General features: G+C 37.9%; 1 protein-coding gene across 3 annotated transcripts in view; it reads right to left on the bottom strand.

Moving 5' to 3' along the window:
- The window catches only part of cdk12 (cyclin-dependent kinase 12), a 38,793-nt gene extending 24,900 nt beyond the window's left edge, over window positions 1–13,893 (bottom strand). Inside the window, exons 1-3 of one of the 3 annotated variants that reach the window (XM_048203015.1) lie at window positions 13,757–13,893; window positions 11,193–12,263; window positions 4,442–5,110 (exon numbers count right to left, since the gene is read on the bottom strand). In XM_048203015.1, the coding sequence (XP_048058972.1) occupies window positions 4,442–5,110; window positions 11,193–12,238 (1,715 nt within the window). In that variant the 5' untranslated portion in view covers window positions 12,239–12,263; window positions 13,757–13,893. Of the gene's footprint in view, window positions 1–4,441; window positions 5,111–11,192; window positions 13,151–13,756 lie in introns of those variants that run through there. The other 2 variants (XM_048203016.1, XM_048203014.1) reach the window with 2 other exon arrangements.
- Window positions 13,894–15,005: the final 1,112 nt, after the last annotated feature.

Here is a 15,005-nt window from a genome sequence, read left to right as displayed (position 1 = left end):
ATTTTATCTATGGTTCGTGACATTTTTTTTTTTACAGATTTCTGCTCGTTGTAAATCAGATAAAGAAAAATTACTACAGTACAGTTCAAGTGATTGTGTGTGTAAATTAGTCACACCATCTCTCTTAATTGTGAAGCTATGGGTTGTAAATAGTTCCTTCAAAAGTAGCAAAATATATGCTATAATAAGTTTTGAGTTTCTAAGCTACTTTAGTGATAAATCACAGGACTGCTCTGACAACTAGTTTCTGCATCCCTCTCTGTGCGTGCGTCCTCTCTGTATCTTCACGTTTTGCGCAGCTACTGTTAGTTTGAGCGTTCATGCCACAATGCAGCTGCGCGAGCACGGTAGCTCGAAATAGTATACATCCAATCGTCTAAAACCGCTTTAATGTCCAAACTGGCAAACCTTAAAACAAATACAACAGAGTTTTTGAAGACGCAAGTCTCACCGCTCGCGTGCCATCACCATGTGTTGAAACGGCGTTCACCTCCGTGTTGCTTTTATGCCACTGACTTGACAGGGCGGAGTCACGTGGCTACACACGCGCTAGTAAGTTTTTAAGGGGGAAGTATTAACAGGATTAAAAAAAAATGAAATAACATGGGAAAATTACGTCGGTTAGAGGTTGTGAATTTCGGTTTCGATTACTTTTCGATTAATCGTCCAACCCTACTAATATCATGATATAAGATTTTGGTCATATCACCCACCCTAATAGTTACCATTCACTTCTAAGGGGGAAAACAAAAAATATTTCCAATATATTTAGACGTGACAAAGCAACTGTTGCAAATCCATTTGTCCTTCCTATAATAATAATGGTAGACAGTTTGCAGATATAAATAGCAATGACTAGCACCTTGTGCACTAAGGGCAAATTCTGCTACAGGGTATTCACAACGTGTAAATAGAAGTAATAAGCTAACAGTGAATTGTCAGTGCAGTGGTGGGTGAAGTTACCGACAACAGCCTTTGTTAGCAAAGCTATTTGCATTTAGTGTAAACACACCACCAGGAAATAACAGTTTATTCTCAGCTTACACACTCTATAGCCCAAACATGCCCACATGCATCTGGGATAAAGATATAAATGGCCAAGCATATATGCTTTGATCATGTGAATGAGAGCGTACATGTACAAATTGAGACGACAAACAAGATTACTATAGCTAAAGTGTCCAAATACTTATTTTGGGAGTGTGTAAATGAATAAATGTTGTTGCATTAGTTAACAAAATATCAAAGCAAATGTCATTCATTTTAAAAGGTAGCACAAACACACTTTAAGTAGCCTAAAATGTATAGAAAAAAGCAAGTCTGATGACAGTACTATGACATAATACCAGCACCTCACGTGTGATCAAAACAAGGCCTAAGCTAAGGTTGATTTTCTGCATCATTGCATTTTGAATTTTATGATTTACGATTTTTTTTTAAATATTAGTAATAAGTTTAATTTATTTTTATTTTAATTAGTTTTTTTTTGTTTTTAATCGATTTATTTCCAGTTAATTTTAATGCTTCAATCTAACCAGATTTCAGTTAGTTGCAAAGACAAAACTTCTCATTTTTATTTAGTTTAGGTTTTCTAATAAGAGGCAGGTGAGCAGACTAAATAAGGTCTGAGTGGTGTGATGATATATATTGATATAATGCTGCCTTTGCAACTGACACTTTAATGCTTCAAAAAGTTCAGAAAGAGATCGGAAAACGAATCCATATGAATTGAGGGGTTTAGTCCACATTTTCTGAAGAGAATCAATCACTTGTTGTGATGAATAGATTTAATTTAGACTTTTTCTCGCATGTAAACATTGATCAGTGAACATAAGCAGAAGCTCAGCCGAAACTGTATACAAGAACAAACCTCTTCCGGAAACTCAAATGTTTTCCCTAACACACATTGGTTATGCAGCACGTTTGAGTTTCCGGAAGAGGTTAAATTAAAAGCCTAAATTAAAAGCCTAAATTAAATCTATTCATCATAAGCGATCGATTCAGAAGAAGTGTCAAAGTGTCAGTTGCAAAGACAGTCTATGGAAGGAAATCTGACAGCATTCTGTCAAAAAAAGACTTTCATTTGTGTTCAGAAGATGAACGAAGGTCTTACAGGTTTGGAACAACATGAGAGTGAGTAATTAATGACAGAATTTTAGGGTGAACTAACACTTTAAGCACAATAAGCCATGTATAAAGAGTGTACACACACACACACGAGACGTGCGCACAGAAAGCTGCCTCTCACAGATTATTGCACTTAAATGGTCAATTACACACAATTATGTCAAAACAGCCGTTGTGTGGAGTATTCACATTAACAGTCTGCTGTGTCTTAAATGAATGCAAACAGTTGGGCAAAAACTGGACGTGGTTCGATATTTGAGGATGCCTGGTGTATTAGGTACGTGCATTCAGTCTTAAAGTGACAGCTGCCTAATAAACCTGCTGCCGTCTATCTCAATGTAATGACTACTTGCAGTGAAAATCAAGTTTTTAATGTTGTTTATATGTCTAAGTGGTGTTTGTAATATGCTTTAAGATAAACTAGGGTTGTAACAGTATGAGATTTTCACGGTATGATAGTCTCAGAAAGAAAGAAAAAAAAAAAAGAAAAAATCACGATATACGGTATCAATCGATTGGTAAACAAACAATTATTTTAATTATCATCATCAGTTACAATGAACCTTAAATGAATCAAAACAAAAAGGTTGAACAAATGCTTTATTATAAACTTGAAACCATTTGTTTGTTAATTCAAATTTCAATAAATCAAAAGCATGAATTGATTAGATTAACAAATTATTAATAATTTATTAAATTGGAAAAATTTATTACAAATATATTATCAAAAATTGTGGTAATCAAATGAATGCATTAAACTATCAATTTAATTAACGTTTTAAAATGTAATTAAATTAAAATTTAAGACCTTTTATCCTTACTTTCTGGCAAAGAGCTGAACAGCAAAAGTTTACTAAATTAAAACATGGACAAAAATATGATATTACTTTAACGTTTAAATAAATTGTATTATTACTACTATTGTTCTTGCTATAATATTGAGAAGTATATTTTATAATACAAAAGTAATATATTTCTCTCATAATTTTTAAAGTTAAACCGAACTTTTATTTTGATGGGTTGTAGTGTAGACCTTGAGTTTGTGTATTTGACTGGTTTTTCTCAAAAAAACAAAACAAAAAAAAGACAAAATGCTCATTAAGCTTTCTCTCAGAGCAGCTCTGGAGATGTTCATTTGTTCATGTCCACATATAGTGAGACGGTAGACGCTGAAAACACCATGAGCATAGCAGTCGAGTGGAAAGAAGTTGTGTATGCGCAAGTGAGATTCCCTGTCTGTTTTTTAGCCCTATAGCGTAGTTAAGCAAATGTGCACTACATTATAATATGTTCATGTCGTGATAAAATGTCAAACAGGTATACCGCTACAATCCTAAGACAAACCATGTGCAAATTCCTCAGTCAACACCACTACTGAGTATTTTCCCTTTAAAACTGGTGTACTGCCCATCTTCACAAACATGTAACCAAACCCGTCAACGTGCGGAGTGGGGCTTTTCTCCACTGACTTTCTATGATGTTCAAAGCGTTTCTAAGGACGCTAATTGTTAGAAGGCAGCTGTCTGACTGAGATGGTGAACGGGAACATGGTTTGTGTAACATTAGCAACACATTATTTGCTGTTTGACAACATAGTCAAGCCAAATGCTAATATTAATTACCGTTATGTTTCTGACAATGTAGAGAGTGATGCAGAAAACACATTACCATTCTGATACTTCGACTTGCAGGCGACCCTGTATAGATTTATTTACAAGGTGTTTTTGCAGCATTATATCTGTTGAACGATTGAACGCAGTGGCCACTCAGATGTGTTTGAGTTAGTCAGAATCCACTCAACACCACCTAAAACGTTGCGAGTTCTGCACGCTCACGAATCCTTTCATTATAACCAACAAAGTACACTGCACAGCGTAAACAACTTCGATTATAACGGGAGTTTTAACTGTATTTAAATGCGCAACTGAATCCGATTGACACTAATAACCATAGCAATGGATGGAACAATCTAATAATATGTCAAATGATCTGTGCATTAAGTCTTGGAGTGTAAATGCAAAATAATAGACCTGCCACCTTTTTTATGGTATGTTACACGTTATAAATTTATAAGCACTTTGTTTAATAATCCTGACAGTGATTAATTTTATTTCATGAATAAATAGGATAAGTTAACTACGTAACTTTTTTTTGCTCAAAATGTACAAAATTATTATAATGTACATACTTTGTACTGTGCGTGGATGACCGTCCTCGTCCGCCACCACTGAAAACCAATTCTGACCCAGGAAAAACCCAGTGTACACTTGCAATGTGTTGGCCAATTATATATGCCAGCATTCGCAGAACTCACCTGTCCCTGCAGTCTCCCAGAAGAACCGGCGGCAGGGGAAGAGGTGGAAGTGTGGATGTCTTCATCAGGTGTGCAGGACTTTGGGTAGATTTCTGTGTGGGGCTTTTCGAGCGAGAAGAAACAGGTGTCACAGGTGCTAAAGGTGGAGGAGCTGGTGGAGGGCTATTTAGAGGAAGAGGCGGAGGGGACGAGAGAGGAAGAGGAGGGGGAGAGTTCGCCGGGAGAGGCGGAGGAGATGAGAGAGGGAGCGGAGGAGGACTGGATAAAGGGAGAGGTGGTGGAGGAACCACAGCAGGCTCCTCCGCCGTAACAATGTTCGGAGGTGGGGAAGGCGGTCTTTGAGGCTCAGTGGGCGGGGCCGTCTCTAGTGGCGGCTCAGTGTTTTTCACCGGTGCATTTGCCACATTGGACGTGTTCAGGCGGAGGGAGGGAGAGTTCTTGGCGGCAGCCGCCTGACGCTCTTTCTTTCTTCGCGTCAACTCGGCTCCAAGGCTGGACGTGATCGGCAAACGTGAAGACGAAGGGGAGCGGCTGCCTGGGTGATTGCTGTGGGAGGAGCCTCCGCTGGCTCCTCCGGAATATAAAGAATGTTTCTTAGTGCGAGAATGGGAAGAGGAGCGGCATGAGGAGGAGTAGTGAGGAGAACGGCTCCGGGAACGCAGAGAAGGCCTGGGGAGGAGAAACAAGAGAAATGTATTAAAATCAGACATCTGAACTTGTTCAAATCAACTTCATCAGGACAGACAATAAATGCAAACTTTGTCCAAAAAGGAAATATTGCACAGTCAGAATGCAAAATCTCTAAATTCATCTTTAAATCATGACCCTTAAACAGTCTAATTGCACAGGATTAAAATGGAAGCAATGGATCTTCTTCCATATTTTGATGTACATCCAAGTGTAATGGATAGGGATGCACCGAAATTTCCACTACCAAAAATTTCCAGTGAAATGGGTCGGTTTCGGGCCGAAATCAGTGACCCGAACAGACGTTTTATTAAAGGGGTAGCTCACCCATAAATTAAAATTCAGTCAATTACTGCAGTGCGTCCCACACATAGACTTTACTTGGGTGGGCCGCCCACGTATAATAACGGCCGCCCAAGTATATTTGGAAACATTTTTGCTTTTATTATTTTTGTCCTCCTACACTTTTATATCCGCGCAAGATAATGAAACCATCCGTGATCGATAAACTAGTCGTTTCATACCTGCTCGTTCTGTGTGCGTCAGAACTGTTTACTCCCGCTGAAATTCCCAAAGGCGCTGCATTTTGCAAAGTCACTAGGCGGCGCTGTTGCACGTTCTACAAGCTCGCGCAACAGCGCTTCAGTCTGCTTCAAAGTGATTCTCAATCAATGAAAAGCGCAGATTTATGCCAAGCAATTGCTAATGAACTCAAGCTGATGAATTATTACAATGTCTACTTTATGGCCTTTATATAAAATGTTTTAGACGATTGTAAGAATCTGAAGGATCAGCCTGCAATAGTACAGACATTTCAAAATAAGAGTCCCGGTGTATTTCGGGCCTTGTTTATAATTAAAAGTCACACGCTAAGTTTTTTTCTTTTGGGCATTATTGGTATTTTGGTTACACAATAAATTGTATTTAATTTGATTTCCATTTAATTCATAGTAAATTATTGTAGTCTCTCCCACAGGAAGAAAAGACTAAGAACATTATTTGACACATATTATTCATTTTATAAATTTTACTAGTAAAATCTGTGTCCCATTCACTGAGAGAGACACTATATGACAGCAAGGAGAACATAGGAAAAGATGAACCATTTAAATGCTGTAATTTTGCATAATTTACCATGCATAATAATGCATAATATTAGTATGTAATTAAATGTAATATGCTATGTAATTAAAATTAATTTCAATAAATAAAAATACTGTTTAAAAAAAAAAAAAAAAAAAAAAAAAAAAAAAAAAAAAAATCACATTATTTGTTTGTCAAACGTAGTAGACAATTTTTGTGCCGTGGGTAATAGGAGGATTTTTCGCCCGGCTACCACCGCAAGTATATTTCAAACCTGTAGGAAGCGATATTATGTCATGTCGTTCCACACCCGTAAGACCTTCGTTCATCTTCAGAACGCAAATTAAGATTTTTGATGGAAGCTGAGGGGTATATCACTCCTCAATAGACAGCAAATTAACCACCACTTTGAAGGTCCAGAAAGGTACTAAAGACATTGTTAAAATTGCACACAAAAACAGAACAAAAATAACTATTCTTTTCAACAGTATCTTCTCTTCTGTGTCGTTCTCCTACACTTTTTACATCCAGCACTTCCAGGTTCTACGTCAGAACGCCGAGTCATTATTGGCCGGCTCCTGTGTCAGCATCACATGCCTGCATCGTGCTGCTCACGTGAACAGCGTCTGCCAATACTGAGTCGGCATTCGGACATAAAACCTGGAAGTGCTGGATGTAATAAGTGTAGGAGAATGACACAGAAGAGAAGATATTGTTGAAAAGAGTAGTTATTTTTGTGCACAAAAGTATTCTCGTCACTTCATAAAATTAAGATTGAACCACTGTAGTCACGTGGACTATTTTAACAATGTCTTTACTACTTTTCTGGGCCTTGAAAGTGGTGGTTAAATTGAAGTCTAAGAGTCAGAGAGCTCTTGGCTTTCATCAAAAATATCTTAATTTGTGTTCTGAAGATGAACAAGGTCTTATTGTGTGAAACGACATGAGGGTGAGTAATTAATGACAGACTTTTTTTAATTTTTGGGTGAACTAACCCTTTAACCTGTTAGTGAGGTATTCATTATTTAAAATATGTTTGAATAAATATGTCATGAAAACAAGTTATTACAGTTTGTTGTTGTTTAAATGTTAATATTTCACCAACAAACTGTAGTAGAAACAATTCTGCTATTAAAATGTTGATATAAAAACTGTCTGTGCAATTTAAAAGTTTGTAGAACTCAGTTTTAGCTATTTGAGTGTTTATTATTAAATATGTTTGATTGATTGATTAATTATAAATTATTTATTTTGGTTTCGGCCAAGTGCATCCTGAATTTTCAGTATCAACCCAGAATTTTAATTTCGTGCATCCCTAGTAATGGATTATCGAGAGAGAACTTGAGGGACTTGGTTCTATGCATGGGTTTGATGATTGGATTTTTTTAATGGAACATGCACAGATGAATTGTTCACAATATCATCTATAACACACATTTAGAAAATAAATAGGGTAAATTTTCATTTCATGCTGACTTTTATATTGATTGACTAGCCATTCAGACAAAGGCGTTTTTCACATCCCCAGTAAACAGCACCCTTTTTGAACAAAGAAACAGTTCACACATAACAACAGCTTTTAGTTAATGAAATATGCTGTCACTTTTGGTGTTTCTTGTGATGCTATTGATGTGGTGCTACAAATGTTGTCCTTTTGAAAAATATGCTTTATAAGCTCACCACTTTAACTGCAGGCAATAAGTTGCCATAATAAAACCTTCATAATTACAGTAACTTAACCCTAACTCATAAGACGAACTGTGAACATTTTAATTCTGTAACAGAAAAACCAATAAGAACCAAGCAATGTTTGAGTATCTACACAAGCTTTAGCTGTTCATATCAAATGTACATCAAAAACCCCTTTTCTCTTATTTACACTTTAAATTGAAAACCCCATATTTTCCACAATGCACAGAACCTGACCTGACAAACAGTAGGTGCAGTTCTGTGCTTCACAGATAGTGGGAATCAGTAAATTAAAGCCTGCAAGGGGAAGCCCAGCTAAATATAGACCTGTAATACAGGAATTATGGCATGTAGACAGAGCGAGATCTCAATGGTGAGCTACAGCATTTTTCTTACTCAACTATGCAACTTTAGACACTGTAAAGTTGACTATACGATGCACTAGAATTTTCATGTGAAGACATGTATTTAAATAAAAACCATTAGGACTGAATTTCATACTACAAATTGAAAAAACCCTCTACTTACAACTGATATCAAAGGAATAACATGACCTGCTGTTATAAATTCACAATTACTAAGTGAAATGTGATGATAACAAAGGGTTAGTTCACCCCAAAATGAATTTTCTGTCATTAATTACTCACCCTCATGTCATTCCACACCCACAAGACCTTTGGTCATCTTCGGAACACAAATTAAGATATTTTTGATGAAATCCGAGAGGTTGTTTTTATCCCCCATAGAAAACAACATAAGTAGTACCAGTTCAAGGTCCAGAAAAGTAGTAAAGACATCATTAAAATAGTCAGTGTGACTACACTGGTTCAACCTTAATGTTATGAAGCGGCGAGAACACTTTTTGTGCGCAAAAACAAAACAAAAATAATGACTTTATTCAACAATTTCCTCTCTACCCTGTCACTCTCCTACACAGTTTATGTTGAAGACACATTGTGGAGCTTCCGTGAACTACGTCAGAACGGCGGCTCAGTATTGGCTCAGACGCGTGCGTCATGCTGCACGGCCAATACTGAGCCGGCGTTTAGAACACTGAAGCGCTGCACTGCGCTCACTACGTCAACTGCATAGGAGACCGACAGGCTGCAGAAGAAATTGATGAATTAAGTCGTTGTTTTTGTTTTTGCGCACAAAAAGTATTCTCGTCACTTCATAACATTAAGGCTGTGATTAAAAACCCCTTCAGATTTCATCAAAAATATCTTAATTTATGTTCTGAAGATAAACAAAGCTCTTACGGGTTTGGAATAAAATGAGGCTGAGTAATTAATGACAAATTTCATTTTTGGGTGAACTACAGTCAAACCAACATGTATTCAGACACCTTGTACATTTCATTCATTAATACAGTTTATTCACTATAATTTAAAAAATGGTAATAAAATATGACAAGAACTCAGAGTTAAACTGTGTCAGAAAAAAATTATCTTAGATAACACTTAAGCAAAACATGGTCAGGTCAATGTCTGAATAATTATTGGTTCCAAATTTATCATCAATTTTACTAGTAGTTCACTGTATGAAGAATTTTTGGGTATAATATGTCACAGTTTATTTTGCTTTATCCTGCACCCACTAGTAAAAATATATCTAAAATCTCTGAATATTTTTTGGTTTGACTGTAACCCTTTAATACTGCAGTTTAAAGGGTTAGTTCACACAAAAATGAAAATTCTGTCATTTATTACTCACCCTCATGCCGTTCTACACCCGTAAGACCTTCGTTCATCTTCAGAACACAAATTAAGATATTTTTGTTGAAATCCGATGATTCCGTGAGGCCTCCATAGGGAGCAATGAAATTTCCTCTCTCAAGATCCATAAAAGTACTAAAAACATATTTAAATCAGTTCATGTGAGTACAGTGGTTCAATATTACTATTATAAAGTGACGAGAATATTTTTGGTGCGCCAAAAAAACAAAATAACGACTTATAAAGTGATGGCCGATTTCAAAACACTGCTTCAGGAAGCATCGGAGCACAGATGAATCAGTGTATCGAATCTGCTGTGCGGAGCGCCAAAGTCACGTGATTTCAGTCGTTGGCAGTTTGACACGCGATCTGAATCATGATTCGATACACTGATTCGTTATGCTCCGATGCTTCCTGAAGCAGTGTTTTGAAATCGGCCATCACTAAATAAGTCGTTATTTAGTTTTTTTGGTATAATATTAATATTGAACCACTGTACTCACATGAACTGATTTAAATATGTTTTAGTACATTAATGGATCTTGAGAGAGGAAGTGTCATTGCTCCCTATGGAGGCCTCACGGAGCCATCGGATTTCAACTAAAATATCTTAATTTGTGTTCTGAAGATGAACGAAGGTCTTACGGGTGTAGAACAGCTTGAGGGTGAGTAATTAATGACAGAATTTTCATTTTTGGGTGAACTAACCCTTTAAGATATAATCTATGAATGATTAGTATTCTGATAATCAGGTGCAGACATTTCTACATAAGTAAAATACATTTATCTTTAAAGACAAATATTTAAATGTTAAATTATGACAAAAACAAGTCATTTAAATAAAGCATATAAATTTGTAGGGTGCTTATAAAGATAATTTGTATAATAAACACTGATCAAGAGTACTAACCATGACTTCCCTCTAACACAGATAATCATACCCTCAATAAGCTTTAAAGGGCTAGTTGACCCAAAAATACAAATTCTGTCCTCATTTACTCACCCTAAATCTGTACGAGTTTCTTTCTTCTGTTAAACACAAAAAGACGACATTTTGAAGAATGTCTGCAACCAAACATTTTCTAGTCCTATTTAACATTTTTTCATACTATGGAAGTCAAAGGGGATCAGCAATTGTTTGGTTTACACACATTCTTCAAAATAACTTCTTTTGTGTCCAACAGAAGAAACTTGAGGGTGATTAAATCAGGGCAGAATTTTTATTTTTTGGGTGAACTATCCTTTTAAGTAAAATGTGAATATTTCAACACACTGTAACAGACTAATGAATTTCAAGTAACTTACCTGTCAACCTTAAATAGTATGGTGTGAAAAATTCTCTTACTTGGACACTGAGGTTACATTTGCTTTTGTAGCATTTGCTAGACCTTCTCTCAAGTCATTTTAGCACCTGCATCAAATCTAGTCAGGTGCATCCTTTCTTTAAAATAAACCTCAGTTTGACATTTCCAATGCACTAACAAACGTCTGGAGTCACTGTGTACATGGTGCACATCATGTCAGATCTGTGTGTGTTAGTATGGTGCACATCATGTCAGATCAGTGTGGTCACTCACCTGGACACTGGACTGGTGCTGGATGAGCGTCGGTTGCCGTAGGGACTTCCAGGTGAGTGTTTTCTGCTTACATACGGACTTCCATCCTTCTCAGCGCTTGAAGATCTCCTTCTTCCATAGGGGCTCTCAGACCTCTGTCTACTCCGCCTGGGCGGCTCCCTGTACGGACTCGGGCTTGCGGCCCTGCGCCTGGAGGAATAGCTGTTGTCGTGTTCCGCAGTGGAAGGACTGTCCGCTCCACTTCTCCTGGACTGGCCCTTTCCTTTAGGGCTCGACTTGTGGCTCTTGGCGGCTTTCCGGTGGCTGCGGTCCTCCTCATACTCCTCGCTCCTCCGCTTGTCTTTGCGAGACTTTGATGAACGGCCACTTTCCTTGCTGACGGAGGAGGATGCGGAGGAGGCGCTGCTCCCGAGACTGACCGTGGACTGCACCGCGGTGGATGAGAGAGAGTCGCCGGACTTTTTACTGCTGGACTCACCTGAGCGTCTGGATGTAGAAGCAAGGCACGCGGCTGAGCTGGACTTCTCCTTGGCCTTCTTTCGGCTGTCTTTGCTCGTTCTCTCCCGGTCCTTACTGCTTTTCTTTCCGCTCTCTGCCCTCTCCGAAGACTCCCTGGCCCGATTCGGGTCTTTGGACTTCTTCCGGGAGCGTTTGTGTTTATGAGCCCTGTTCTCTTTCGCAACCCCCGCCTCACCGTAGTCCGACAGCTCTAGGCGGTCGGCGTCTCCGCTCTCCGCCGGTTTCCCGGTGGCGGGGGAGTCCAGGAACGTGTCCGAGTCGGAGCTGATGTCGTCGTACTCCACCAGAGGCTTGATGGCGCCCACTGCTGGAGGCGCGGCGGCAGCGCGCACGGAGCCGGTTTCGGCCTCGTGTTTGGACTTGTTTCGCTTGTGCTTGGAAGAAGTGGACGAGCTCGTCGTCTTGGTGGGAAGCCGACCGGAGCCCGCGTGCAAAGGCTGACCGTCCCCGGTGGCCGCCTGCAGCTGATGATGATACAGCGATTCAGCCTTCCTCTTGGTCCCATGCAGGCGGTCTGATCCAGGCATACCTCTGTCCTCCGGAGACGCGGACCTATGTGGTCAAGACAGCACATGAACAGCAGAAATCGCTCAGTATTGGGTAAAAGTGTGAAATCTTGCCAGAGGAAAGAGTCGGAGCAAAACAAAGATGCGCACGCGATTTAATGCGCATATGTTATCCACAACTCATCCCCGGTCCCGTGGCGTCTTTGAATCGCGTCGAAATATATCCAATCCAAGAGTATAAATCCAACAAGAACAACAAAAAAAGATTTTTTTTAAACGATATGTCTTTCACGATGGCATCACTGGTCGCCTCAAGCAGCGCATTGCGCTCGCGCCTCTCGGCTAGCTTTAGCTAAGCTAGCGTCCCTCGAAAAGACAAAAAGAAAGAAGAAAAATACAGGATGTCCTTGTTTTAGATTGTTTATCCTTGTTCGATATCAAAGCCTAAACAGATGTTTAGCTCTCCTTGCACACGTTTTCTGAGCTTTGAAGCAGTAAAGCTCGCTGTGAAGGGATATTGTCCCACATAACTGAAAATAAAACTTGACCCGCTTGCTTCTTGTTCACATATTCGCTTTAATGTTCAGTGTAAACTCTCTGTAGTTTCATATTCATCGCAAATGATCACATATTTATGTGTTAAAATTGATTCCAGTTCACTTAAGCGGTTCTGGAAAGTAACCAGACCAAGAAATTGGGCGATGTTCGTGGATATAAAACCCTCCACGGCCCTGAATTCAGAGAGAATTCACTTCATCCATTACAGCCAAAATTATGCTCAGCCTCTTCTGCGCATGCGCGGGTTAAGCCCATCCCACGGAAAAGGAAATACCATAGACCGCTCCATAATTTAGAATAAAATGTATTTTGTAAAGTCGTCCTTGATTACGCACATTCACACAAATCGTTTATTTCGTTGGTAAATAGTGAAAACGAGGCAGAAAGTTTATTAACTTATAAAATTGTCAGTTTAACCTGTTTATGTAGAACGAGACCGCTGTCAATCTTCTTGGTAACTTAGGCGACAGCCAATGAAAAGAGACAACTGAATCCCGCCTTCAATCGCGCTTGTTTGAGCTGGACTTTCCTCACCTTTTGATTTAAATGTATATTATATATAATTGTTTTCTGTTTATTATGTAATAATAATTGTATTTAATAATATTTAAGACAAAATAACAAAACGTTAATGCATTTACCGACGCTATTATTTTATTGTAGTGCGTGTAAAGTTACAGACTCTCCCTTCGTAAACAAGCATGTTAAACATAATTTACAAACAAACCTGTTAAATATTTTCCGAACCAACCATAGGCTATAAGCAAGAAGCCTTCCTTTTAATGTTTATGCCAATATTCGCCACGTATACAGATTTTATTTTGTCATTTAAATGATAACAACAGTATATTACATTTTCATAATACCACAACAATATAAATAACTACATTATATACATAATCTGTTGTTTAATAAATGTAATTTTGCAACGACTATGGTTGTATTAGCCTTGTGTAACAATTAAGTGCAGTATAATTTCACCTTCGTAAGCATTCATCAACGGCGAATGTGAGCCGAGTTTGCAGTTGCGGTTTTGTAGTTGAATTAATTTGCTGTAGATATCCGTATATTTTCCAAAAAGCTCTGTATTTTTAAAATGTTGATGTCGCGCGTAGATGACGTCAGAGTTCGCGTCCACGTCTCCAATCTGGGTTGAGAAATGTATTTATTGATTACAAGTCTTATAAAGGCTGTAACATTTATAAAGCAGAATCTGATTTGACACAGATCATACATATTTCATATACATTGCCTATTATGCATGTGTGTGTTCAAGCATGGCAGTAAAATCGTTGACCTTGTGGTCTCCATGAGAAAAACAGCTTATTAATCATACGAAATTATGTTTTGTTTTTTTGTGAAAAAGTAAGAATGCAGAAAGCTTTCTGTGATGGGTGAATTTAGGTTTAGGGGTGGGGGAAAGAAAATACTTGTAGGCCTACATAAAAATCATTATGTCTATGGAAAGTCCCCATAAAACAACATAAAACCCAAAGTAAGTGTGTGTGTGTGTGTGTGTGTGTGTGTGTGTGTGTGTCTTTCTCGTTCAGTGTAAGCTGCTTGGACTTACTGTGTTTAACAATAATGCTTGTTTGTTAATTGAAGAGGTTTAAATCTTAAACTGTGAACATCTAATAGTCAAAGAATTTTGATATTTATTCTATATTAATAATGTTGTATATTGATAATTTTGTAAATTATGGTATGAAAGCACTTTATGATTGTTTATTCTTAGAGCAGAAGTGCAGTAACTGTTCATTTGACCATTTAGTTGTTTCCAGTTCTGCAAAATAACTAATCAGTTAAGAGTAGGGAAAGATAATTATGAATATAAATACATATATATTTTATATATGTATCTATTTCCCTTAAGCTGATATGTGCTCAACCATTCTGTTTCAATGTTTGGGAAAACGCTGCCTCGTGTTACCACCACGATTACGTCAAATGACGAAGACCATCTTTGAGTTTCTATTGGCTAAGACCGCTGAAAGAGGAGCTGACGCACCAAACCCGGAAACGAGCATAACAATACATGAAAACAAATGATTTACAGTCTGTACACTTTCCATACTACATTACGACAAACTATTGCACTTTTCCCAAGTAGTTTGCAAACACTAAATGTTTTAATTTCCTCAGAATGACAAACAACTAACTTTGTGTAGAACTACAAATAATACATTGAATTAATCAGAAATGTAGCTCATTTGTTTTGTTTATATATATA

Source organism: Megalobrama amblycephala, linkage group LG9 (genome assembly GCF_018812025.1).
Source record: "Megalobrama amblycephala isolate DHTTF-2021 linkage group LG9, ASM1881202v1, whole genome shotgun sequence".
Lineage (NCBI taxonomy): Eukaryota > Metazoa > Chordata > Actinopteri > Cypriniformes > Xenocyprididae > Megalobrama > Megalobrama amblycephala.
Note: the sequence above shows the minus strand (reverse complement) of the source record. Positions and strands in the feature narration are given on the sequence as shown.